The sequence below is a fragment of the Trachinotus anak genome, unplaced genomic scaffold, assembly GCF_046630095.1.
Source record: "Trachinotus anak isolate AG129_WGS33_773 ecotype Australia unplaced genomic scaffold, CSIRO_AGI_Tana_v1 ptg000001l, whole genome shotgun sequence".
Lineage (NCBI taxonomy): Eukaryota > Metazoa > Chordata > Actinopteri > Carangiformes > Carangidae > Trachinotus > Trachinotus anak.
Window position 1 is genome coordinate 16,772,869 of NW_027273852.1, and position 24,173 is coordinate 16,797,041.

Genomic DNA, 24,173 nt, shown 5'->3' on the forward strand with positions numbered 1-24,173 from the left:
TTGCAACACTGTGTCTGTTTTCGCTCGTGGAGAGCACAGCAGAGAGCCTTATGGCAGCTATGAAGTGCTGCTCAACACTGCCCTCTGTTGCTCTGCGACAACACAGCCCAGCTCCCGCTCCAACAATGCATTTCAGAAAAAATCTACTTAAATGCACGCAAGAGGGAAATGTCCCATTTTACAATAGTGCGTTTCTTTGTTCGACAGCAGCAGTCTGGGTGGCTTCCTGCTGCACACTTATCCCTCTTTACAGTTTAACATGGAACACATCTAGAGAGTGTGTATGTTTCGGGGAGAAATGGAGAACCAATTCATCCAAGTGACAAGCTCATGAATAATGACTTTCAGAGCTGATTATGTGTGTTTTCACGCAGAATTAGTCTCACAAACGTTTGCTGAGATTTAGAAAAAAATAAGACAATGACAAACACTCGTAGCGTTGTGCGCAAAGGCTGCACATGCCGCGCGTAAAAGCCAGTCTGTTAATTGGACTTGATAAGCGACGAGGTCGTTGTGGGCAGTCTTAAGTCGGCCAACAAAGTTCACCAGAAAAGTTGAAGAAGGGACAACAAGATGGTCAATTTTACGTCACATGTCTGTGGCCCCAATTAGGTTACCGCGTTTTAAACGAGTCAGTAGGAGAAAAACAATGTAGGCCTAACTGACAGGCACAGTTGAAACACTTAGATCCCCATTTCCAGAGGGATTGTGGCACGTATGAAATCACTGAAGTTTTCTCTTAAGATTATTTCTAAGGTTCACATGTCGTCAATATCGAGACGACGGGGCAGCGTGCAGCACAAAGTAAGTTTGACACAGTGCTAATGTGGCTGGCACAGGCAGCTCCGGCAGCCCACAAATGCTTCTCTGATCCTGGGATGAAACGTGAGTGGAAAGTAAAACTGGCCAGGCATAAAGGAACTGTTAACTGCTCTGAATAACACATGGTACGGACAAATCACCTCACCTGAAACAGTTGAAGTAGGCAACAGGGCAGGAAAGTGTTTGACGTTTAGAATTAAAAAAAATTAATTAATAAAAAAAAAAAACGCCACAAACGCTGCTCTGATAGAAAACGGGTCCAGAGAAAACGGACCTCACAGCATGGCTGAATAAAGCTTTCGAGTAGCCAATCCATTAGTGATGGAGGGTGTTTTTTTTTTATTTATCTAAGCAGGTTACTCAAGCTAAAGCAGGGTATTGTGTTGATTTGTCCCCTGTATAAAAAATCAGGACCTCAGTCAAACTCAAACTACATCCTTTTCTCCTGTAAAGACAAATCTGAAGCGACACATAGGCTGGAAACTGGTGCACAACACACCTAAAAAGTGCTTTTGTGTCAGTCGTTCCAGGTATTTTGCCAAAGAAAACAAAGAAAAAGTGATTTTCCCTTTACCTTCGAAGATGTTTGTATTCCCCAAGTTGATGACAATGCCAGGCGGAGACGAGGAGAGAATCGGACTCGCACTGCTGCACAGTAGAGACAAAATAAAGACGGGGTCTGGTGTTGTGTCCTCAGCCGCTGTGCGCGTCCCTCTCCGAACGACCTGCAGCCGACAACTGCGCTCTCTCTCTCCCTGATCGTCGGACGATACCACCGGCTTCGGGGGTGGGGGCGGTGGGAGGAGAGGAGTGAGGGGAGAGAAAGCAAAAGATGGGGCCGATTTGCGCAATGTAGGGAGGAAGCGCATGGACACCCCCGGAGAGGTGGAAGAGTGTCGCAACAGCGCGGCCGTCCAGAGCGAAAGCAGGCAGTCTGAGAGAGAATCACGGCATTGGACCTGAGAGAGACAGGAGGGCTTCTGGGAAAGGTTTGCCCTACATGTTGTTGTGTTGTCTGGGACTCCACTGTACCTGCTGTGTGCCTGTGTGCGGGGGTAACCTGGCAATATAACTCCAATGGGGATAGAAGTGTGTTATGTATTTATTTATTTATTTGCTGCTGTGCTGTTTTGTCCAAAGTAAGCGGTGTAACTCAAACAGTCAGGCCTAACACATAGGCTACATCTGGACCATAGTCATTCTATTCTATTCTATTCTATTCTATCCGCCAGGTGTAGGCAGGGGGAAATTACATAAGCCAAACTCCATTCATAATAATAATAATTACTAATTTGTGCCGATTTATTTCTTTATAGCCTACCTCATTTTCATATAGCCCCGTCTATTCTATTCTATTCTATTCTAACAATGACTAGCATGATGTGGGCTATAAAGGTGGGTGTTACTTATATTAGGATATTGTGATGAGGGTATTATCAGCTTAAACTCACACTTCAGAAAACCACTTATTTATGCTTTTTCTTTCTTTCTTTCTTTCTTTTTATCTTTTTCTTCTTCTTCTTTTTTTTAACGTAGCCTACAACTAACCCTAGTAGCCTATCAGGCAAACGGAACCAAAGAATATAAGCTTCTTTTAAGCGGATGCTCCAGGTGTTCTATCCTGTTCTATCCTTCCCTATATTAACCTTTCACTGGGGAATTTATTTACTTCTGTAGGTGGTAGTTATAAAACCTTTTATTCTTTTAATTTTTGAATTCGTCGTCCATTTCTATGCTACTCTGTATCAGCCTACTGGGCCCAGCACTGACCGGATGCTGTTGAGAACATTTCACAGCTCTAATCAAACCAAATATTCAAAGGATCGCACGTCGAATTGATAGAGAGCTAATTAAAAGCCATTCAATCACGAGTCATTTTGCTAATTAGCCTCTTGTGTAATTAATTGTCTTGCAATATGGCTGAGTTATGCTGATAAAAAAAAAAAAGTCATGTAGAATATAGTACTTGTGCTCATGACCTAATAACATGGCGGGAAGGGGTCCCTGGCTGGGTAGGGGAGGGGTGGAGGCCGCAGGTGTAATACCGCCCCCAGACTTTTCTGAACCACATTTCCCAAGGAGCCTTGCGCCGTGCCCAAGAATCCGTGGAAAACCGATTGCGCCTGCGTATCCAGACGTGGCAACGGCATCATGGCTTCTTGGAATCGCTACGGGAGTCGGATGAGAGAGGCGAAAATGATCATGGTGGTGATGCTGGTGAGTGAAAAGAGCCTCTCCTGTGTGTGGTGTAAAGTGCAGCGGGTTAGGGTGCCGTCCCCTCACGCAGCGCAGGGTGTTTGTGTCCGTTAAGGAGGAGGGGGGGGGGAATCCAAACCGCTCTTCACCACGTCTCCGAGCCTGTCCGTGCAGGAGGTAAAGTTGACAGCCCTTGACTGAACTTGGTGCTCAGATTTAACTAGCTAGTAGTAATGTGGGTGGACTGTGGTCCCTGTGGCGCAGGTAGCGTCGCGGGGTTTATTTATGTAACCGCTAACAGTCAGCGGGTTTGTGGTCAACGGTCGCCTGTGTGCTGGGGCTCCCTCCCCGGTGCTGTCTGAGCCATAACTAACGTCCAGTCCAAGCGGTAAACAGAGAACCAGAGCCGGCCAGCCAGCCCCCCCCCCCCCCCTCAAAGCCCCACTCACTGTTCAAAAGGCTCTGCTGCCTCTAGTTTCATTTACAGGACGTTGTTATCTATTGTTATTAAAGCAGCAGGACTCAGTCAGTTTGTAAAAGGAAGTGAAGTGATATGTGGGAACTAGCCAGGCTACTGTAAATGTCTGTAAAACAGAAGTGCCTTTTGGAAGTATTACAGTGTCCTTCCATGTCATGTGACCGTCAGAACGGAATTGGTTGTCGCTGAAACAACATGTTGCAAGCAGCGCTGCCGCTAGCATTCATTTTATTACTTCCATTTAATGTGTCGTTGTCGGAAAGTGGAGAAAGCTATTTTATAAACACAAGGTCCACCTATGTAGCTAGTTCAGCCTTATCTGTCAGCCTTTTTCCAAGTTCATGTTCAAGTTTAGGAGTAAAGCCCAGTTTCATGTAAAACCAGTACAAAGTTTGTTGTCATATGCATTAGTGTCCTTATTTTGACCGGATTTTAGGCCTTATCCTGTTTGATTATGTTCGGGTTATGTGGTATTGGTACATGAAATCCAGGTTATTTACAAAAGTATCTAGTTTTCTGATCATGTGCCTGCAGGCCTGCCCTGATGTCTTACCATCTCTCTCACCGTCTCAGTCACTATGAGATGATTCAGAAATATGGACAAGGTGTTTACATACCATAGTCTCCTGGTTTCTGTCGGAGTACTCAAGGTAATATATCTGGGGTAAAGTCTTATACAGGTTTCTGAAACTAGGATAAGCTGTTTAAATGCACAAAACATAACCAGGATACACCAAAAACCCGATCATAACCAGGATACTCGTCTGCATGTAAACACACTCATAGTAAGTGCTAAATGAGAATGTCTTTATTTAATATGTGTCCATGCTTGCAGGATTATATCATTGGTTTTGCATATTATTACCCATTTGCTGCAAATCACCTATAACTTACTGTATATCAAAACTAACCATTTTGCAAACCATGACACCATGATTTTGAAATTTGGCTGTATCTTTGCCACTGGTTTAGGCATCCATTGGTTCTCATTCATTTTAGTATTGTATGAAAATCAATTAATAGACTCTTGGCATAATCTAACACAGTGAGCATTTCTTCTGTGTTTAATTTCATCACTTACATTATTGTTCCGAGGCAACACAGTACAGACTTTTCTAATAACATCTTGCTGCATTATCACAAAACATGAATGTGACATTAGTAAAATCTAGCACAGAGCTCACTTGATTGTCATGCTGTTCAAAAATAAATGGAAGGCTGTGGCTACCTGAACTGAGAAAAATCAAACATCAAAGAATCAAAAGAGAAAATGGTCTGCAAGTACAGTGTGCAGTGAAGTGAACGAGCTAAAACCTGCAAACATTTATTCATTCTACCATCAGCAACTGTGTTTAATACTGATATGGACCTTTTCCTGCTCTGCTTCCTGTTGCCTGTTGTCTTTGCAAATAAGGGTGGTTCTTGGGTGGGGACTCTGTATGCACTTGGATGGCGAAACAGTTTGATATTTTGCCACCGTGCCACAGCTCATTTGCATTTGAAATGAAATCGTGATGATGGGGTTAAAATGTTGATTCTCTGCTGTAATTTGACGGTGTTTACATCCACAACAGATTTACGGTGTAGGATATGTAGCCCTTTTACTCCTGTACAGTCAGTGACTGTCTGGAGTCTCCAAGCCTCCCCTTGGTTTCCTTGTCTAGATGTTAAGAATAATTGAAATCATTGAAAAAAATAAAGTTTGCAGTTGGTATTGGTTTCCTCGTAAAACAATAGAACACATCACTGTTGCAATACATGAGAACTGCACTGTATGTGTGTCATGTAAATGTTATTGTACCTGGATATAGTGGCTCACAGTTCTCGTCTGCACATGACAACAAATTGAATCTCACTAAAATCTGTTACACCATAAAATGCCTTTCAGTACATGAAAATTTTGTATCGTGGTGCATTAAAACACAACTGTGTAATATGATGAACATGAATTGGCATGAGAATCTGAATACTCATGTGAACAAAACAATGCCAAACAATGCTAGGTTTAATTTCTTGATGTGAGGATGTGCTGCTTTTCTCTGTTTTATTTAATTGAAAGTAAAAAGCCTTTGGGACTTTCACTCACACAAAACAAGTCATTTGAAAATGGCACATTGGGCTCCGGGATATTGTGGTTGGAACTTTGAACTGTTTTATAGACCAAAATTTAAATTGCTTAATTGAAAAAAACAACAGACAGATCAATCGATGAAGGAAAATAATGATTAACTGCTGCCCTTAACATGACATATACTGCAACACTGTGACTACTTTTGTCCTTATCAGTCACCACCAGTAGCCTGATCTGTTTATGACAGCGTGTGTGTGTGTGTGTGTGTGTGTGTGTGTGTGTGTGTGTGTGTGGTGGTAGTAGTTGTCACCGTGAGGTGTGTGGAGGTGATTTCATAAGGAACTGCAGCACTTTGTTGCAGGGCAGCAGGACAGCTATCTGGGTGGTAGAGGCCTGCCTGTCAAAACAATTTAATCCAAACTTCCTCCACAGACACACACACAAAATGAACTATTTGGTTCACTTTCGCATGACTGGTTAACTCACAATGCTGTCTCTGAGTCAAAGATTTTTTTTCAGGCCAGAATAATCAATATGTGTGACCCTACTTCTTTTCAGTGGCATTTTATTTACTGATTCTTAAAATAAGCAGTGTTACATGCCACAGGGCAGGTGGCCCTTATTGATTTATTTTGCATTTGGTCCTTGGCAGGTATTTCAGACACTGTGCACATACACACTGTCATAAACACACCTTAACAAATGTCCACCTCTGTCTGTTTCTTTTATAAATCGAGATACTAATGTTAAATCCCTAATTGCTAATGATCTGACAGACATTGCATTTAACTTGTTTTTTATGTACTTACTCACAGAGCAGCAAACTGATGAATATCTTGGTTTGTAGGTTAGTATTATGCTTAGCAACTTATTTTCATTATTGATTAACATGTTCATTACTTCTTTTAATAATCAAGCTACAGGTTTATCATTTAAACTAAATCTAAAATGTCAGATGACAGTGAATGCCCATCACAATTGTGTAGAGTCAAAGGTGATGTCTTCAAATTTAGTCTTTACAACAGTCCAAAACCCCCAAAATATCAATTTAAAGTTATATAAAACAGGGAAAAGTAGCAGATCTTCAATCTGAGCAGCTGGAACCAGTGAGATTTTGGCATTTTTCTGTGATCAACTACTCATCATTTCAATCTTTTCAGCTCTACCAGTGGTGAGAGTAGCCTAGCTTAGCTTTATTAAAAAAAACAACATAATTAGTAACAGCACATCTCAAAGGATATGAAATACTTTTCAAAAGACAGACGAGTAGTCTAACGAAATTACATGTTATAATATTCGTATTAAAAATGTACTTCTGTCAGTATTAACAAAGAAACAGATCCACCTATTTTTTGTACAGAACATCCATTCACAGCTATAGTGGCAATAAGCCAAAACTAATTAACGCAAACAAGTTAGTGTTAATAACAGGTTGAGCTCCCTTTGGTGCCACGTCATCAAGTGGTACAGTAATCTGAACACTGAGAGATGGAATGAGCTGCAGAAAATAGTCAACATGGCTCTTAGTGAAGCCAGCTGAGTAGTATGTATGATGAATTCTGAAAAAATAAAGCTGACAGAATTATTAATGACCCCTCTCATCTGCTCTACAGTGAAGTTGGACTTTTATCCAAAGGGAGGTATTATAGATCACTGATGGTTAATAGAAATATCTACAACAAATCTGTGCTGTCAAGGTAAACAATGAAACAAGGATTCAGTAGACTAGGATGCAGGATGGTGCTCCTGACTTTGCTGCAGTTTTTTGCATGGTAGGTTAATGTGATATGGTGTATAGAGTAGACTTTTGTATTGTGAGTTGTATTGTTATAAATGTGTATGCTGAGATGATGTATTGTCGCACGTACTCTGTATTGTATCTTTTGGCTTTTTATGACATCTTATGGTGAAAGCAAAGGGAAATTGTGGATAATGAGTTTCTTGTATTCATATTCGTATAACCACAAACAAAGATCTTCCAGCAGCTCCACAATGTCCAGGAGGAATTTTGGACCATTCTTCTTCACAGAACTGCTTCAGCTCTTCTTCTTAGGAAGCTTTCTTTGAAGTCGGTCTGTCGCAGATTTACTTTGATGTTCAGGGTCATTGTCCTGCTGCTCACTTAGCTTCTCCTGAGCTTCAGCAGGTGAACAGCTGCCCTGATGTTATCCTGTAACATACACTGATAAACTTGGAAAATCAATTTCTCCTCTGATGGCGAGCTGTCCAGGCCCAAAGGCATTGAAGCAGCCCCAAATCTTGATGCTCCCTCTACCCTTCCTCACCCTTGGGATGATGCTCTGTGTACAATTGGCATTCCTGATAATGATTATATCCTCGAAAGTTGATACTTTTAGTGATGGGCAGTTGTTTTGAAATGATCTCTCAGTCAAACCCTGCAAAATAATTACAATTAATTATTATTTTAAAGCAGTAAATATCTGATTAATAATGAGTAATGAGACTATGAGACTATGAATGTGACTTTCAGTGTCAACTCTTCTGTACTTGACTTTTTTGATACTGCATTTCTGCTAACAATTTGGCTGCAACCAAAAAATGATTGCAGTTCAATAACCAGTATTATCTCACAACAGTGGCTTGATGGCGTGATAGCAGGCTGATGGCTCTCCCATGACCTCCATGGCTGATAGCTGAAATGTGATAGTTGCTAAAGCTGATAATTGATTGCTCCTCTGCTCATTTGAGAGCTGAGAAGCCTCTAAATCAGCGCTCTGTGTGGTGTGTGTTATCAGATGCCGCGTAGCTTCCTTTACAGCCAGTCCACACAGACCAACACACACCTGACTGACTCATTAGTCAGAGGAAAGTCAAGGCAAGTGCTTGACAAACGCTGGTGTGATTTGTGCTGATTCAGAACTGCCCCTAGAACTGGATGCCATTTATTAAGCAGATTTGTCACAGCAGATGGAGGGTGTGGGCTCACATGCGGAGGGCTGGGCACCTGCTGCTAAGTAAGCGCCACATTTTTTACAGCACCGTGAGGGGACATACCTTTATGGCAGATAAGGAAGGTCGATGTATAAAGCATGGGTGGGTTTGCTCAGAGTATTGAGTCGGGGTTTGTTGCACAGTGAGTCATGTAATCGCAAAATGCCTTGGCAGAGTTATCATGTGCAAGGCTGTGGTGTGATGGATGATGGAAGAATTTCAGGTAAATTACCATTATGAGAATGGATTCTGTTGAAAGGTCATATTAGACATTTTAGCTGCTGTCTTATTGTGGCAGCCAGCGGAGAGAGCTGGCAGCCATTCAAGCGTTTGAACAGAGCCCAGGTTTTGTCCATTGTTGCAACACTGGATTTGTCAGGGTCATTTTTAGTTAACTTCAGTGTTGTGAGACTGACACTGGTTGATATTGGCTTTTCATTGATAAATTAGTAATATTAAAAACTACTGCATCCTAACAAACTGTGTGAATCCAACCTTCACTAAGTTCAGCCTTTTAAAATTTTAAAATTGATTTAAATTGTTCTGTGCTTTTGGTATCATGTCTTGAAATGATAGAAACTTTTTTTTTATTATTAACAGAATTTTGCTGTTCACCTTTTTTAAGAATATCAATATTTCCACATGATTGGTCACATGTATTCAATTCATACACAAATTTGGTTAATTGTTACTAAATCGAATTGATGAAGAAAAACAATTATTTCTTTTGAATGGAATCACCAGCTTGAAGAATAGAATTGCTCGTCAGCCAGTGATTCAGAACGTTATTTACTAGAGTGTTTTCTCTCTGCTTCATGTTCTTGTTTGTCATTTAGTATTCCTGATGGAGCCCAGTACCTGTGTTTCTGTGTGAAAAATTAGTTTGTGGGTGTTACACCAAATCACGCTGCTCTCCTCGAGTCTCAGTTTTGTTGAAATGCGTTGTATCAATGAGGTTGTCTCCCTGCAGTGTGCATTGAGGAGGTAGTGATAATGGGCAAAGACAGTGTTGGGAAGGTATGAATGCGGCAGCATTATAATGTGAAGGCAGAGCTGTTGTGGTACACGGCTCAGTGATTGGTAGCTGTTGGTGGAGTTTCTCGGTATCAGTCAGCTACCAGCTGAGACGTGGGGCAGACTGTTCCGGTGAATCAGACATGGTGTCCCCAAGTCAACACAGTAAATCAAATTGAACAATATGAACTCCTCTATGCATCTACAGCGGATTTTAATAACACATGGACATGTTTCAGTTTTTTTGACAATGACAGTATTTGTAGATTATTTTCAAGGTTTAGACAGTGTTTACTATTATACTTGTACAGTAATGGTATTTTTTTTCTCATATTCACACCAACTTGAAACTTAAAAAATCTCTTTGATTTGCTTTTTTTTGTATTTCACAATCAGTGCATCTTTCAACAATATTAAAGCTTAAAATGTCAATGATCAACATGGTTCTTATATTGCTGGAACACCGACACTCTATCCATTCATATACCGATGTTCTTCCATTTCTCACATGCCTGATTAAAACGTGAATGAACCAAGTAAAAACAGCACAAAGGTTTAGTTGGGTTATTAATCAAGTAACTGGCTCAAGCTATAGTCTCTTAATTATGAGCATTTCTTTTTCCCTTTTTAATCAGACATTAACTCTTCATTGGTTTTTTGTCATTATTATTGATCACTGTTTTCTGACCATGTGCTGCTTTCAGGTGCTGTAAAAAGCACTTTAAAATTTTGCTTGCATTTACTTATTAGGTCTTAATAATGGATCACAATAGACTGGAGAGTGCATGATGAATTCAGCATAAGAAACTATTCACATATTAGTGGAACTTGCCACCTCGCTTACTGAAGGTAATGAGGGTTAGTTATTATAAATTTCAGGAAGGAAAACACATCATTATGCCCCCACTGTGACACATAAAGCTGCATATATGTATTTCAGCCATTATCCCAGATTGTGCTGTGGAAGTCAGTGGGGATGCTGTTGTGAGAAACTAAATGAAAGTTTGCCTTTTGTATTTTTTTCATGAAGAGGACACAGTTAGCTGTCGAACTGTTGAACCTTGAATCCATAGAAACAGACCATTATTATCATCACTCAGTAAAAGACTAAATTCAGGAATATGCTGTTTTTTTGTTGTACTGTATCTTGTTCTTGTTCTGTGTATTCTCCACTCCAAGTTGATCTATTGTGCAAGAGTTACAAGAGCTTTAAGTGGCACAACATACAGCGAGGCTGTAAAAAAGCTGCAAACTGTAGATAGCACTGAATGTGAAGTTTTGAACAGATATTCATGAGTACTTCATTTAGTATTTTGTTTAATTTATATGAGTTTCATAAGTTTTACATTCTTAAACGTGGAAGAAAGAATGTTTTCAAAAGATTTTATCTTAAAAGAAATGTTTATGTATATGTCGTGGTCTCAAATGTATAAATCCTCTCATCTCCTCAAGAGAGGAGAGTGGCAAAAAAAAAAAAAAAATGTGATGAAAGTGTATGTCAACTGAACTATTGAGATAACTAGACAAATGTTTTGATTTGCTGTGACCTGATAAAAATGGAGTTGTGCGCATGTAGTTTATCATCACTCGCTTGCTTTTATCATTTGCAGTTCTTGTTGAAAAAATGCCATATATTATAGAAGGCAGGCAGCCCTGGAAAGGAAGGGAGCACCAGCACTCAACGGATAATTCAGGCACCGTGAAGATAATTCAGATTCTTATCACGGCTTTTTAACATTTTTTTTTTTAACCAATTTAATTTTTGTTACTTGCACCCTCCACATTATCTGAATAGACTTTTCATCACACTGCTCTGCTGCATTCATGTTCTCTACTTTAGCTGCCTGTGTGTATGCATCATTGTAATAAAACTCCAGCTTAAATCGTCAGCAGTGCAGTATAATGCTGCTTCTGAATAGGCCTGTCACTTACAGTGCTTTGTGGGGAAACTGTCAGCACAGTCTAGTTATTTCTATTGTTGAGCATCTGTTACTGAAAGATGACGCACGCTTCCGTTGGTGAAAGATTCGCATCATATCACGATCATCAGCAGCGCTGGCTTGACGATGGCATCAGTGTTATTCTCTGCTGCCTCCACTGTAGGTATAAGTACATTTCGTGCTACAGGAAGTAACTTTGGAATGAGTCTGTTTGCACATTACCGAAACTAAGTAATTAATTATGGGTTTTTTTCAGATGATGCTTAACCAGTATTCATGTGACAGTCTGTTCAATACTGTATGCAATCCCTGGTTGACAAGTTCAACATACATTTAGCACTATTAATCTCCCCACAGCCTTTCTGTGTGGAGTTTGCATGTTCTCCCTGTGTCTGCATGGCTTCCTCCCACAGTCCAAAGACATGCACATTAGGTTAATTGGAGATTCGAAATTGCCCGTAGGTGTGAATGTGAGTGTGAATGGTTGTTCGTCTCAATATGTCAGCCCAGTGATCGACTGGCATCCTGTCCAGGGTGTATCCCGCCCTCGCCCAGTGTCAACTGGGATTGGCTCCAGTCCCTCGCGACCCTGTATGGATGAGTGGTGTAGATAATGGATGGATGGAATCTTTCCACGGATATGATTTGTGGGAAATAAAACAAAAAAATTAAGTTTTTTTTTACATCAGGTCTTTATATCAAACTAAATAATTCCTTAATGAGAATGTCTTCGTTAAAATGAGGACTATGTCTGGATTAACAAACTCCAGTCATCAAGGAAACGCCATCAAAACTCTGTCTCTAGAGTATCAAACACTTACAGCCTGGAAGGTTCACAGTTGGCTCTGTAAAGGTTGTAACTTGTAACGAAGCTGGCAGCTGTGTGCATGTTGGACATAGTTATTTTGGATTCCAAAGGTGAGCCAGAGTCACACCAAAACATTGTCTATAGACACATAGCTCAACAGTTCCACTGCTGGAAGGGTAAAGTGTTTATTGATTTACTGGAGAAATACCTGTTCTTTGAAACACACTGAGCACAGATGGGTCAGTGATATACTAGTGGTTAAAACTTCAGGAGTGCTTTGTGTTTTTATATGTGTAACACGTTTTTTTGCTGGGACTCTGGATCACCACTGGGCGCCTTTGTAATTTCTGTGAATTATCAAGCAGCATGCTTTTCAGAGCTGCCTTACAAGCCTACAGGAGGTTAGTATTTCATAATCAAAAAATTCATTGGTGCATTCCACAGAGAAACTATGTGCTTGGACCAGAATAAGGTCACGTTTACAATCAGCAGTTGCTGCAGATTTGTCAGTTGCACATCCATGATGTGAATCTCTCATTCCCAAAGGTGCTCTATTGGATTGAGATCTGGTGACTGTGAAGGCCATTTGAGTAGATTGAACTCATTGTCATGTTCAGGAAACCAGTTTCAGATGATGTGAGCTTAGTGACATGGTGTGTTATCCTGCTGGAAGCAGCCATCAGAAGATGGTACACTGTGGTCATAAAGGGATGGATGTGGTCAGCAACAATACTCAGGTTGGCTGTGGTCTGGCCATACTCCTCTGACCGCTGGCATCAACAAAGCATTTTCTCCCAGAGAACTGCTGCTCACTGGATATGTTCTCTTTCAGACCATTCTCTCTAAACCCCAGAGATGGTTGTGCAGGAAAATCCCAGTAGATCAGCAGTTTCTGAAATACTCAGACCAGCCTGACACCAACAACCATGTCACATTCAAGGTCACTTAAATCACCTTTCTTCCCCATTCTGCTGCTCGGTTTGAACTTCAGCAGGTCGTCTTGACCATGTCTACACACCTTAATGCATTGAGGTGCTGACATGTGATTGGCTGATTAGATATTTTCGTTAACGAGCAGTTGAACAGCTGTACCTAATAAAGTGGCCGGTGAGTGTGTGTAAGCTTGTCATAATTTGTACCAGAAACACAACTGCAGTAAATGTGTCTGTATGTGGGGAGAGAGTGAGTGGTTAATTAAGAATAATGTTCAGTTTACATCATTTTAATCCTTCTAGCAGGCCATCAAGTAGCCTATCACATTTCCTGTCTCACATGGATAAGTGCGTCAGCCTGCCGTGTCTTCTCATCTCTTCCTAATCTTGCCCCTGGCTCCTCCCTCTCATAACCACTGAAAGCCCACCTATGCAGAATTTATCCTAGCCAGACTATAATTAGCCCACCCTTGGCGTGGTGGTTCCCATGGGTCCTAAACTGAATCCTGACACAGTTTCTGTTTATCTTTTCGTCACATCAACCCAATCAGAATCATGCACTGACTTCAAGTGACAAAGTAAACACTGATTAACAGCCCAGCTCAATACAAATGATACTTAGAAAGACTGATTATTCACCTCAAATACATATACAACATACACAGCTCAACACTTAAGTTGTCTTTTCATCCTTTTCTAAAGCCACTGCTTTTCTCTGCTGTGTTTGAAATTTACTGGTTTGCAGAGTGTGGTGTCTTAAGATTCCCATCAGACTTGCCTCAGAAGAGCAACCACTTGGGAATTAAAATTAGAAAATGAGCCTGACAGGTGTTTGTTTTCATTCCAGGTGATATCAGTCATCAGGCAGGATCCGCTGAGCGAGCAGACAGTGTTTGGTGTCTAATTTAGTTCTCTGTAGGCAGAAACAGAAAGGAAGGGCTTTTTAATGAATGGTGATGGCACAGAGACAATTAGAATGCATGGAATTACCTTCATATGGCTTGAGTGTAATCAGTCTTGTTTTTTTTTTTCTTTTACTCCTCTTTGATCAAAGTGCAAGCCTCTCAATATGGGCTTTGTCTCCCATATGAGGCGTTTCACACCATTAGCCCAACTAGCAGTGTTTGAAAACTGAAGGAGCCACTCAGACTTAAGATGCTGATGTACCCACCTGTTGCTGTCTTTGAAGCCACCTTCAGTACAGGTTGATGTTAGAAGCAGCATCCTGTCTTGTTTGTAAAGAAATCAGTAATTATATAAATGCAGTGTTTGAGCATTTTATTTATTTCCATTTGATTTATTACCATTTAAATATAAAACTGTTGATGGCACGTATAAAGTGCCACGGACTACTGTAGTGTCATAAAATTATAAACTGCAGCACAGCCTTAGTTCAGGCAGAGCACTGAAGATGCACTTGCATTACCTCATTGCATCAGCTGCGTTATTTATGCTTCACTAACAGTGGCTGCTTGGCTCCCAGCTGGGTACTAACGCCTGGCATACAGTGTGGCCATTATAATCTGACTCTTCTCACTATTACTATGTTCATGAACATGGACAGTATGTGTCTATTAAGGGATTCAAATTCTTTGATCTTTTTCTCCCAGATTTATCATTGGCTCATTATCATTATCATTTGCTAGAAACTGTCAGTTCCTTAATGTGATCAAGACTAGAATCCTGCTAATGGCCCTGAGAGATGGAAGAGAGGAACAGGTCAGCCTCTGGAGAGCTTGAATGTGCCCAGTAAATTTCATAGCAATCTTTGTCTTACTTTTTTTTTTGTGCGTGTGTGTGTCGTCAAGTAAAAGTTCTCAAATGTCTAAACATCAGCAGCTGTACAAGAAATAGATTAAGTTACTTGATAACCACCTATTGCTAACAGTTGTGTTTGTCTGCGTGTTTCACCAGGTGTGGCTGTTGCCGGTGCTGGACGCGGTGAAGGTGTCTCCCCTCATAGAGAAGGTCAGCGACCACAAAGACTTCAAGAAGCTTCTCAGGACGAGAACCAACGTTCTGGTGCTTTACACAAAGACAGGTAGGTAGTGGATATTTATTGGATCCGGCTGTTACAAGAATATACACCAGGTTAACAGAGATAATATTAGGAGAAGAATATTTGTGGGGGTGGAATTTGCTGTCAGAGATGTTGTGTTTTGCTACCACATATGGTCTGATATTTTGCAGAATAATTGCAGTGGTTGAGCATCCATTGTTTCTGTCTAGAGAGGAGGCAGGAGCAGCATTCCTACCAGACAATCATAGTAATGCATCAATACTAATGCTTGTATTATCTCAATGGCTCTCAAATAGCTTGTCACTTCAGAGGTCCTTGTGGAGTGTTGGACAGCTGAATAACATTTGGAGGCATAGCTAATATCATATTTGTTTTACAGACATACAGTCCGCTAGCCAGTAACTTAACACATTTATATATTATCATATTGTTACATCAATATACATTTATTTCCTGACATCACTATGTACTTGTACAAGTGCATAATTACAGACAATTACTCTCATTTTTATCATAATCAGAAAAGGTAAGTGTGAAATTCACATTTTCAAAGCCTTTAATTGTGTTTGAAAGACACACAGTTGCATCCCAACAGCTAAGTATTTAAAAATCATTACATCATTTATGAGAACAGGAGATGATGCACAAAATAATTCTGACTGACTGTCTTTCCCCACGTCATGTTGCTCTAAAATCCTAATTTCGTGAACTGAAACTTTCGACTTTCAGATGTAAGATGCCATTTCCTTCAAATGTGGGAGAGTAAGTGCAGTAACATGCATGATGCCAACAATTCTAACATTATAAATGCAAAACACAATGGGCACATTCACATAGCAAGTGTGAAGAGAACTTAATAATTAACATTAACATGAGTGCAGTTAAGTGTACAATTTTTGCTTTAATAATTTCAAATTCAGTAGTTACACATCATTAAAATGCCAAATTAATTGAAATTCCTTTGATCATTCTATAATAAGAGTGGTGCAGTAGCACTTTCCCCAAATCTCATATAATTAATTAAAAAGCATTTTACCACAGTATTTTAAAATATATTTTGCATTGATGTTTTGAACACCGTTAGCCTGCAGGCTGCTTTAAGTGATGATCACAGTGGTCTGTCTCACTAATGAACTTGGAAATATTTGTTGTTAAATAGAAACTAAATAACTTTATGCATCAAGCCCAGTTATAAAAACTTTATTTTTCTTCCAACCATTAGCAAACGCCTAATGCACCCCAGTAGATTTTAATTCCATTTTCATTTGCATATTTCTGAGAAGGAGCGGGATGTACTCAGCAGGCTTGTGAAAGGATCTGCTTGATATTACTAATTATTCCATTCAAAAGATCCTCCTAACCTTCAATAAGCAGCAGAGGACTCTCACTGGCCCACAGCCACAGATTCATTTGTTTCATAATTCATGGTCCGTGTCAGCCCGCTTTAGGTCATTGGATAAGGCTTCTGTGTATTGAGCAGTACCTCTGATTGATCACTGGCTGCAGCCATTCCTTCTCTAAAGACACCAAAGGCTCCTCTCCTCATGCAGGATTTCTGCCACGCTAATGTCCTCCTCCAACTAATTACCTGACCGCTTCTTCTAGCTACATCACATTCCCTCCCTGCACAGGCCTGCCCTGTTCCTCACCCATCACCAGCCTCTGACCCTGTGCAGTCAGTCATATCCCTGTTGAGTTTTGCTCATGTTAGAGCCCATCAAACCTTTAGAAAAAGCTGCTCTACCTTATCTACCAGCTGGTATCTGCTCAGCACACCTACTCCGTACATGATAATAAACTGACTGAATTGCCAGATGTATTTACTACCTACCCGGTACAAAATCTAAATATAGTCATGTCCTGGAGGAATTGTTTTCTTTATGCAGTGAATAAAATACATTGGGTTTCTGGGGGAGTTTAAAAAATGATGTATTCTGTTACACAAGGACTAGAATAATACACAGTGTTTACTTTAGTGGAAGGAATCTGCTTTGCTTGCCATATCTGATCAAAATCAGTAATATTATTGTGTGTGTTGTTGTTGCTGGTACAGGTTATTGCACTATTACACACAGAGGTTCCTCCTCTTTCCTCACACAGAGAGCAAACTGCATTGCTCAGCCATATTTTCTCTCTGACACGGCCAATTGTGCAAATCTCCAGTGGTCATGAACTCTCCATGTCGTCCCTGTCTGAGCTTACACTTGATATTCATCATAGCTCCCTCTATGGTAGTAAGCGTTATGCAGCAGATCTAAGCTGTAATTCACCAAAACACAACTGCTGTACCCTTTTGCTGAGACATTGGTCTGCTTCAGCAGTGTCCGAGTCTTTGTGTCACCATAGAATCCTCCCATCTCCTGCTTAGTCACACTATTGTAAGATGTTGAAAGCTGATGTAACTTTAGCCCCCTCCCTCAACCCATCCAGTGAAAGGTATTAGAAAACCCTCTTCCATCACCCCTCTAACCCAAATTCAGTGATCTCTTTCTTCAACACTACGTGCTTTAGCAGGACACTGAGCTCCACTGTAACTCGATTCCACTTAGCTGTGTTTGACATGACAGTGTCCTCTGTGTCTCAAGGCTCCGGGTTGTCCTCGGCTATTGAACGGTTTCGGTAACAAGGCTGACTATGGTTTATTCTCTGTGTCTGCAGCTACATCAGGGGACTCCCACCTGAAACTGCTGTCAGATGTAGCCCAGACAGTAAAAGGCCAAGGGACTATTGCCTGGGTCAACTGTGGGTAAGTAATGGGATGGTTTAGGGAAAAAAAAACACATTCTAGAACTTCTTCTCTCTTCATCACACCCTTTGACTAAATGCCTTTCACAGCATTACAGCCTCCTTTGTCCAAGGAATTTTCTGACAGCTGTTACAAAGACAGAGCAATTTACTTTCCCCAAGAATGTCTCTGCAGGCATCCATCTGCACAATATATGGCTTTTCCATTGGGCTGTAAATGGCCTCGTTGCACTGGTTCTATTGTAAAGGTACAATTTGACAGGAGGCCGCTCATTATTGAAAATATTGAAGGTTTGAGTCTAATAAGTAACATCTTTTTTCGGTTGTCCCTGGGTTTCTTATATTCCATTCTATAATAAATAAATGATAGGGGAAGGTACTTGCTTAATGCAGAGTGTGTTTTCTCTGTTGAAGAACATGAAACATCATCCTTTTCATGTCGTTCTTTTAGTTTCTTTTTTTTTTTTTTTTTGCTTAAGGTTGGTTGTATGCCTCCCACTATCACTGATTATGGCATTAGTCTTGAATGGAGTGCTGAAATGATTCGTCAATCAATCTGTTACTCAACTGCAGGGATGGGTCTTGTTTGAAAATGTTTGATACTATTTTGGTACTAACAAGGCTTAGCTTTTTTTGGATACTTTGCTTTGAGAAATATAAACATGTTTTTCTACATAAACCTTTCCTCATGTAGCACGAGAAAGAAAGAAACCAAACCTTTTATCCTGTCACAAGAAGCCATATCAGAACCCAGCTTAAATAAAACCAAAAAAACAAGACTTTGGATCTGAGCATCCACTTTATGCCAACTTTAGGTACTTGACATTAGAGCAAAAATAATTAGTAAGACATATGATAAATGATTGAAATCACTTTTTCAAGCAGAAGTGACAAACATACTAGAGTATGGGATACTTGAAAACTCCAGTCACATCTTCTGAACAATGAAGTTCTTTAATGTGGCAGAAAAGTGATAAAACAAGCAATTTGAAGATGTCACCTTGAACCATTAATGAGTTTGTCAGTAATTAACCCCTGCTTGAAACAATACTTGACACTGTGCAACAGACACACCGAAATTGTATTGAAGTTCAATACCCAGCCCAAGCTGAGTTAGCCTATATGATATCAACAATAACTTTATTTGGTCAAAATGCCAAAGAGTTGTAGTTGTTGTTTGTTTCATCATTTTGAAGTAAATATTCTGGGATTTGGACTGCTGCTCGGTCAGAACAAGCAGTTTGAAGATGTCAAATCATCATCATTTCAAATCATAATGGATATTTTTCACTGTTTCTTTCACTTAACAATTAATTGATTAATCAAAAAAATCAAACAATAACCTACAGATATTGAAATTAAAATAATAATAATTATTAGTTGCAGCAGTAATCATTTGTTTTTATACTCCACACTTTTCCCTAATAGGCAGAATAATACGTCAGTCATCTGTCTCTCTGGAGCACATCTATCTGCAGCCCACACTGCAGAGGTGTTTACATTAAGAAAATGCTGGATACTCCCAAGATACCAGCAGGAATTGTTTTCTCTAAGCATAGCTTGCTTTGCTCCTCACTGATCTGATTTTGGCTTGTTGTTTTTTCTGCTCTTCCTGGTGTTCAGTTCCACTTACTTTATTTAATTTTTTTTTTTCTACCTGTCAACCCATCAACTGCATGAAGCATCGTCTTCACCAGAGAGGAAAGAATGTATCATAAAACAGGAAACTGTGAGGAAGGCAGTAACTCCCCTTTGACACCTAGTGCTCATTGCACCATTCACAATCTCTCTCAAGCTTGTCCAGGTTCGAAGACCATGAGGACAGAGAGGAAGAGAGACTAAACTCTAAACAGTCTGAAGAATTGTCAGAAGTGTTTGTGCCCACGTTTGTCTTCAAAGGCGCTCTATGATACATGTACTTCATTGTTTACTTTTAGACTCAGTTACTGTTTTTGTCTGGGAGAGTATGGTTTCAGCCCCATCTATTCCAGCAACTCCAGCATGCTAGAGACTGAGATAATGTTAAGCAGAGATTTATACTGGGCCAGATTCCTGCCAGGGGAGCTAGAGCGAGCCGGGTTCATCACTGCAGGACACAGGGATCCCGTGCCAGGCTCTATAGCGAAGCATTGTGCTGTGTGGCATATTTCTCCACCATCTCAAATGGACCGGCTCCAAATCGAAGCTCCAGCTGAGAGCTCATGGTGGACGGAGGGGGAGAGAGAGTGGAGCGCATATCACAGCGTGAGAATGGTCAGCCCTGCCAAGGAAGAGGGCCACCAAGGCCAGAATGACACACTTTGAACAGATGACGGGGACCTGAGTGTTGGCCAACTGGGATCCACCAGAGGGATGGATGATCTCATACAGGAAGGGACTGTGCTGCTTCCATTCCTCTCAAAATGTAGAGCAGACATAGAACAGGCTAAGAAACATGGTTCTGTCTGGATCAATGGGAACAGCAGAGCACTAACAATCACAGCACGGATTAGGATTTGTGTTTTGGAAGAGTAATAATTAAATGGTATGCAGGGCTTCATCCTCTTTGCATTATGAATCCATTAATAATCCTTCACAAAAGCGACTCTGTTGACTTTGGCCCATTGCAAAGTGTTTTTATTTTTTTATTTCAATTATTCTTCAATCCTAAAGGTGAGCATCACTCAACGACCTCATTTCTCAGTATTTTTAACCAGGTAGGTCTAACCTAATAATCTATCACAAAAGTACAAGAAAACGTACTCACTGCGCTGCCTCCAAAACCTCTGATGTTTTTTATTGGTAAATCAGTCATACAGAGAGCACGTTTTTTCTTCAGTGTGTTATAGTTCTGCTTTATTAAAACTTATTAAACTTAGTATTATTAACTGGTGTTTCTGCTGGTTATGATTAGCAAGTAATATGAGAAGAAACGTCCAAACCAACAGGTTCTGATAAATCAGCAGCTTTAGTCATATTATATATCACTGTATTTGGTGAGTGCACAACAAATGTAGGTCAACAGTTGGATAATAATTTTTACTGTTTTCATTTGCTGCTTATCTGTTTACTCTTGTGATAGCATCAATGGCCAAAGCTAAAACAATAAGACCAGAGTTCTGATAAAGTTATAATAACAGATCAGAACATGATCAATAAACAAGAGACAGTTCTTTTTCATTTTAAACAAACAAGGTTGTGATGAATATGAGATGAACACTGTGAATACATTGAGTCTCCACTCATCACCACCTTCTTACTTCACCAGCCACACACCTGCTGCTCGCTCAAGCGTTGGCACTTTGGCGCTGACGCATCGACTGACGTTACCCCAGAGAGGAATGCACAGCAGTTGTGTTCATCCAGATGAGCCGCCATTCATGGCCTTTGTTCTTTCTGTACTGAACATTAGCCAGTGAGTCATTCTGACTCCTGCAGGCTTCCGTTTGTTCTGTGATTGAAGAGTACTGCTCTTTCATTGGTTGATTCACAGAAAGTGAAGTTCAAAAACAGGATGGCATGCAGCTTTTTTCTCTGAGTCACTTTTACAGTGTCTGTATGACCACATGAGTAAGAGGCTGAACTACTGGCCCATACCCAGGCTTGTGGCCTATTCACATTCTTTGAAAAAGTGCTATGTAACAATACCTGCTGATATTTAATGTTTCATGCAAAGTTGACATTACGTCTCTTAACAAAAATCTTTCTGGATATAATTATTTCAATCAGTGTCCCCTGTCTAATTGTTAGTGGTTTAGGATTCTCCTTGGCATGATAGTTTCTGAGATCCTCTGTATGAGGTGCTTTGGGTACAGTTTGTTACTTGTGGCAGTGTTTCAGGGACTTGGAAGCAGCAGACTGGTTTTGAATCGGATGACTGCTCGTCCAAATAAGTGTCGAGGTCACATCTGCTCCTGGTGTGCCCCGACTGGTGCCATCTGCCTTTATGAATCAGCAGTATCTAGCATTAAGCACACAGTCATCACCTGAAATATTGTCCTGTCAATACACGCACACACAGATTTACTCTTCCTCATATACTGCAAAATTACAGGAAACCTATATCAGGCTCATGGTGGATCTGAGAACCATAACTGAATTCCTCCTCTTCAAATGTTTCAGCATCAGGCTTTCTCTCCAGCAAAGACTCTCTCTCTCTCTCTCTCTCTCTCTCTCTCTCTCCCCCTTCTCTCTCTCTCTCTCTCTCTCTCTAAATAAATAAATAAATAAATGCATATTTTCTTTGCTCTTTATTGCAGAAGGGGAACAGTACTTCATGCTGCTGGTAGTGCCTCATTGTATCAAGTGTGAAGCATGTGTAGGTGGTTAGATGCATATTTATTTCCTTTCCAACCACAGCCTTTTTTTTTTACAGAGATTCTGTGTATGCTAACACACTGTACAGTACAGGTTATAATCAACACTGCATTTCCATAGCCAATGTGTGTCTGTATATACACTGTGTAGACTGATCTGATGAAATGGTGATGCAGTTCTGTCTTCATACAGTATCTTCTGTTTTCCTTTATTAATTCACTTCATTAGTGCTTTATTGGAAAGACACTGTGACCAAAAACATGTTTGCAAAGCATGTTCTTAAATATAATTAAGTATATGATACAAACAATGAATGTATGCGTAACACACAGAATTTACCAAGCAGTTACTGAACAGAGGGAAATGTGTTAAATAAAGAAGACAGAAAAATGATGCCTTACATTTAAAGATGCTTAGACAGATGATGCGCTTTAGGCAGATATATTCCAATTCAAAGGTCTAATCTCCTGCAAATTCTGTCACATCAACACTTTCACCAAGAAGCTCATTTGTTGGAAGAAAAGGCAGAACTCTGGATACAAGAGGAAAAAAAAGATGATTTCAATAGCTAATTGGTGATAACTAAGTCTGGTATGGGGCTAGTTTTTGGACTTAAAGTGACACATTTCAAGTTTTGGGTTTTATAGATGTGTCTGTCTTATTATGCCTCCACACTGGTGACAGCCAGAGCTGGAGGCATTTTGTTTTCAGGCTGTTCGTCAGTCCCATTCTCATGGGCACGATATCTCAGTAGCGCCTTGAACTTTTTTTTTTTTTTTGGTGTTGATTTAGGTGTTCAAAGGTCAAAAGTCAAGGTTAGTGGGACCTCACAAGCCATTGTGAGCCATTACTCAAGACTTCACACAGGAATTATTACAAAACACAAATGATAAACATAATAATTTCACACAAATGTTTAATATTTTATATGGCTCTTGATAAACAGGGATGTAATCTGAAACTAGTCTGAGTGGCGGAAGCTTACAACCATGAGGCAGTAATTTTAGTTTAACGGATGAAATAATGTACTTTTTACATTTTGTCCAATTTAATTATTGTATCACTCTGGGATATTGAGCTGATCTCAGCTTTTCTTTCCAACATTTTTTTTTTATGAGAACATGTGCATTTATTGCTCTGTGAAAGCTAAGTGATTGTATGAATCTTGATTTTAATTTAAATTTTTTTTAAATCTCTCTCTTCCAGAGATTCAGAGGGTCGTAAGCTCTGTAAAAAAGTGAAGGTGGACCCAAGCTCCAAACGTGGAGGAGCAGAGCTGCTACATTACAAGTGAGTATCCAGAAACTGAGCTGGCTGTCAGACACGTTTCCACACTTCACTGCTTTCTGGAAAGTATTACTGTTATATTATTCACTGTTTATTCCTGGTATTGTGAGCACTGTGCCTGGTGTGTCTTACAGAGATGGCACGTTTCACACCGAGTACAACAGACCTGCTACCTTCAAGGTGAGTGCTCAGCCACAATCCTGCACCCTGTACATGTGCAGTCTGTGTCTGTCTAGTATTTACAAGTAGCTCTTCACATTCATAGTGTTGTTTGTTTTTTTCCAAGTCAGTAACCACATTAAACTCTCCTGTGGAGCCCGTTCACTGTATTAGATTAGTCAGATTAGAGCAACTTCATTCTTCTTGTTTTAAGATTGTGGATGAATAATTCAGGGAAAATTTATAAATGTGATTTTTCTGACTAATATTGCAATTTGAATTCTTATTGTTTTCTCAAAATTAACCTCCAGGCCTGTATTGATGGTTTACATAGGTTTGTACAAAGCATAGTCATATCCTGTTTGTACATGAAAAGACTCAGACACAGTGGTGTATTTGCTTGATCATCATATTCTCTCTAGTTCTGTTTACCAACGAGTCACATTGTAAGTA

The 24,173-nt window shown here is 40.1% G+C and overlaps 2 protein-coding genes across 5 annotated transcripts in view; one reads left to right on the forward strand and one right to left on the reverse strand.

Annotated features, from left to right (window-relative positions):
• sema5ba (sema domain, seven thrombospondin repeats (type 1 and type 1-like), transmembrane domain (TM) and short cytoplasmic domain, (semaphorin) 5Ba) overlaps positions 1-1,564 on the reverse strand; it is a 172,020-nt gene extending 170,456 nt beyond the window's left edge. For 3 of the 4 annotated variants that reach the window (XM_071480839.1, XM_071480850.1, XM_071480829.1), the window contains exon 1: positions 1,397-1,537. The gene's annotated coding sequence lies outside the window, so the exon portion shown is untranslated. Of the gene's footprint in view, positions 1-1,396 lie in introns of all 4 variants that reach the window. The other variant, XM_071480859.1, reaches the window with a different exon arrangement.
• A 1,322-nt stretch (positions 1,565-2,886) lies between these two features.
• Positions 2,887-24,173, forward strand: part of pdia5 (protein disulfide isomerase family A, member 5) — a 53,297-nt gene continuing 32,010 nt past the window's right edge. Inside the window, exons 1-5 of the mRNA XM_071480871.1 lie at positions 2,887-3,039; positions 15,128-15,254; positions 17,892-17,979; positions 23,481-23,564; positions 23,696-23,741. Coding sequence (XP_071336972.1) covers positions 2,974-3,039; positions 15,128-15,254; positions 17,892-17,979; positions 23,481-23,564; positions 23,696-23,741 — 411 coding nt within the window. The 5' untranslated portion in view covers positions 2,887-2,973. The remainder of the gene's footprint in view (positions 3,040-15,127; positions 15,255-17,891; positions 17,980-23,480; positions 23,565-23,695; positions 23,742-24,173) is intronic.